This window comes from Gekko japonicus, unplaced genomic scaffold (assembly GCF_001447785.1).
Source record: "Gekko japonicus isolate JY-2015 unplaced genomic scaffold, Gekko_japonicus_V1.1 scaffold2400, whole genome shotgun sequence".
Lineage (NCBI taxonomy): Eukaryota > Metazoa > Chordata > Lepidosauria > Squamata > Gekkonidae > Gekko > Gekko japonicus.
The window spans coordinates 178,328-181,688 of record NW_015163674.1 but is presented as its reverse complement, the minus strand read 5'-3'; the positions used below and the strand labels follow the sequence as shown (position 1 = coordinate 181,688).

At 46.8% G+C, this 3,361-nt stretch overlaps 1 protein-coding gene across 1 annotated transcript in view; it reads left to right on the top strand.

Moving 5' to 3' along the window:
- Positions 1-3,361, top strand: part of DUSP7 (dual specificity phosphatase 7) — an 8,675-nt gene that overhangs the window by 354 nt on the left and 4,960 nt on the right. The window contains exon 2 of the mRNA XM_015407759.1: positions 5-354. Coding sequence (XP_015263245.1) covers positions 5-354 — 350 coding nt within the window. The remainder of the gene's footprint in view (positions 1-4; positions 355-3,361) is intronic.

Below are 3,361 nucleotides of genomic sequence, written 5' to 3'. Positions count from 1 at the left end.
AGAGCGTGGAGTGGCTGCAGGAGGAACTGGAGTCCAGCGGGGGCAGCTCGCTGCTGCTCCTCGACTGCCGTCCCCATGAGCTCTTCGAGTCGTCGCACATCGAGACCGCCATCAACTTGGCCATCCCGGGCCTGATGCTCCGGCGCCTTAAGAAGGGCAACTTGCCCATCCGCTCCATCATCCCCAACAACGAAGACAAGGAACGCTTCGTCAAGCGCTGCAAGGCGGACACGGTCTTGCTGTACGACGAGGCCACGGCCGAGTGGCAGCAGGACACGGGCGCCCCGACCTCCGTCCTCGGCCTTTTGCTACAGAAGCTACGCGACGACGGCTGCAAGGCGTTTTACCTGAAAGGTAAGCTGGGGGGGACGGGTGGGGGGGGCACGGAAGCGCCGCTAAGAGCCTCCCCACCAGATAGCCAGCAGCAGGATTTAGACGACCCCCCCCCCCCGAGAAGCGGCAGCCGGTCGCGGGGTCTTTTGCTCCCCGTCGAAGCAACTGGCGCGCTTCCCGCCTAAGCCGTTCCTCCCGTCCCGCTTGATCTGTCATGATCTCCACGTTTCCTGGGTCCTGGGATCTCTTTTCACTGCTGCCGCCATGGCATGCCAGAGCTCCAAATCTTAGCGCTTTCTTTCCCCACTTCCTGAACATTCTTTTTCCGGTTGGGGGGGGGGGGGGCGCGGACTGCTGCTTCTAAGCAATCACCCCCCCCAACTTAAAATAAGGGTATTTTCATCATTTTAAAACAAAGCAGGGTTTCCAAAGGGGATTATGCTGGGGGTGGGGGGTGGCCGAAGGATTATGCTCTTCCAGTAATCTCCCGTGGTTGGTGTTGCTGTGTGTGTCCGAGCATTTTAATGCAGAATGGTTCCATGTGCTGAGACATTTGACCACTGTGCCTGGGATATGTTCTTACATTTCCCCCCTCTTTGGTAGAATTCTCTGCCCCGTAAAGTGGGAAGTGTTATTCCCTCCTACTTCAGTTCTTCTTAAAAAAAGGGTATATTCCTGTCAGATTAGTCTCTGTCTCTGAATAGGGAATTTTCAGACCATAAAACGGGTATCCTTTCAGGAATCTGGTTTGTGAGAATTCTGTATCTGTTTATGGCTAGCATTTCTGTTCTCTGCCTCTCACTGTATCTGATTTATCACCACCACACTTTAAAGAGGATTTCTGCTCAACTGCCTGTTTCTGATTCCCCCCTCCCCCAATTGCCCCCTTAACAGATCTTCAAAATTTTGGGGGGCAGGGGGAGGGTGGAATGGGAAGGCATCTGAAGCCTGGTTCTTGTGTAGTGGCCCAGTTGGCCAACACCCTTTAAAGAGGATTTCTGCTCAACTGTCTGTTTCTCATTCCCCCCTCCCCCAATTGCCCTCTTAACAGATCTTCAAAAAATTTTGGGGGAGGGTGGAATGGGAAGGCATCTGAAGCCTGGTTCTTGTGTAGTGGCCCAGTTGGCCAACATGCAGTTTTTAGGCATGAGAACAGTTGCTGTGATTGATATTTAGGGGTGGGCATACTGATCCCTTGGGGCTTGTCTGTCATTCTTAAAACCCCAATCTGATTGATGACTAGTCTCCGCAGCTGCAGGTGCTTCCAGCTGTGGATGGGAGAGATGGGGTGGCTGGCCTTGCCTCTGGCCAAGAGGTTGTGCTAGATGACCTCTCTGGTCCATTCTGGGTTCTGTGTTTCCTTTTCAGATCTCTGAATGAAATGCATTTGAATGGGGATCTCAATTCATTAAATTCCCCATTCAGATCTAGAATGGTTTCCTCTGAAAGGGCATTGCTGTGAGTGAGGCTACCCAGGAGAGCAAGGATAAGCTTTGCTCTCCTCATCACACAACAGCCACTATGGTCACTGGGTGGCAGGGTTGAGGCAGAAATGGCAGGCGACACTGAATCAAAATGATCCCTTTCAATAAAATCTGTCTTTTAAAAAACACACAAAAAACATGGGATTTCCTTAGTGGAGGGAGGAGCAAGACTTTTGGGCAGTGTAAGGGCTCTAGAGAAGGGATTAAACGGTTCCTACATGTTCTGGGATCTTTTCTTTCCTACCATTGCCTCCTTAGGAGCTGAATTAAAGCTACCTTTCAGTTTCTTGAGTTATTCTTGACTAAGGGCATTGCTCAGCTTTTTTGTCCCTCAGTAGTTTATTTCTTCTTCTTTTTGAGGAGTACAGTATTTAACCTTGATTTTATAGTTAATCTCTCTCACCCCTTCTGTAGTTCTTAATTTATATGTAATAGAAGAAAGAGGAGTTAAAACTGCTGTGTTTCTCTCCCTTTTCTCTTCTGGGGCCTCAGTGGGAAATGTTTCCAATTAAAATTCCAAAATGGCTTCTCCATATTGTCTTTCTCTTTGAGGAGAGGGGAAAAGGGAACCTGTTTTTTTCTTCATGAATGAATATGGCAGGGGCTGAGTACTCTGTTTGGTGACCTTACTGCAGCTATGCCAAGCTCCTTAAATTTCCAGGAGACTTTTATAATGGTACTGTTTATCAGATTTAGATAATTATGGTTAAATGCCCATTAGTGTACATTAAAGAGAAAGTAACTTTCCTTTTTCCTAACTGCTAAATAATAAAAAAGAATAATTAGTAAGAGGAATTGTTTCTGGTCCTGGCTGCACATCAGCAAAACCTTGAATTTACTTAAAATGGAAGCAAATGCCTCAGTTCACACATGGGCATTTTTTAAACTGACAGTTGTGATATTGCAGCTCATGTAGCACAGTACTCAAATATTCTGATTTTAAAACTGGAAGTTTGATTGTCCCATTCTCTTCAACTTTCTCCCCAGCACTATTATTTTGTTGCCCAACATGTGGGGAAGGTGCTGTCTCTGCAAGTAGCTCCAAATATATTTGTCTGTGAGAATCTGTCAGGTATTTAGTTCTTTTCAGGATACTTGTCACCCTATCAAAAGCTAAACTGACTCTCAGTAATATCAGTGTGAAATTAACTCGAACCCTCTTGTTCTTGAGACAGCTCTGGGCTTCTACCTTCTTCAGGCCCAGTGGCTCCTACATTTCTAGCAGTTGTATGAGGGAGTCATTCAACAGGTGACACTTTCCCATCATTGCACCTCTATGCTGGAAAGCACTGATTTTCTGCCAGTTACATGTTTGTTGAAGGCACGGAAGCCCTGCTAAAAGAGACAGGAAAAGATTGCAATGTCAACTGTACTCATTCACATTCTTACTGTCAGTTTTATTCACAAATCAAGCTGTGTCACACATGTCAAATCTGGGTCTATGGATTCCTGCTTCAGAAGCAGGTAATCATAGAAACTGATTACTGTTTCTGGACTATACTACTTCAGCTTCAGGGAGTATATGTGTGTGAATGTTTGAATGT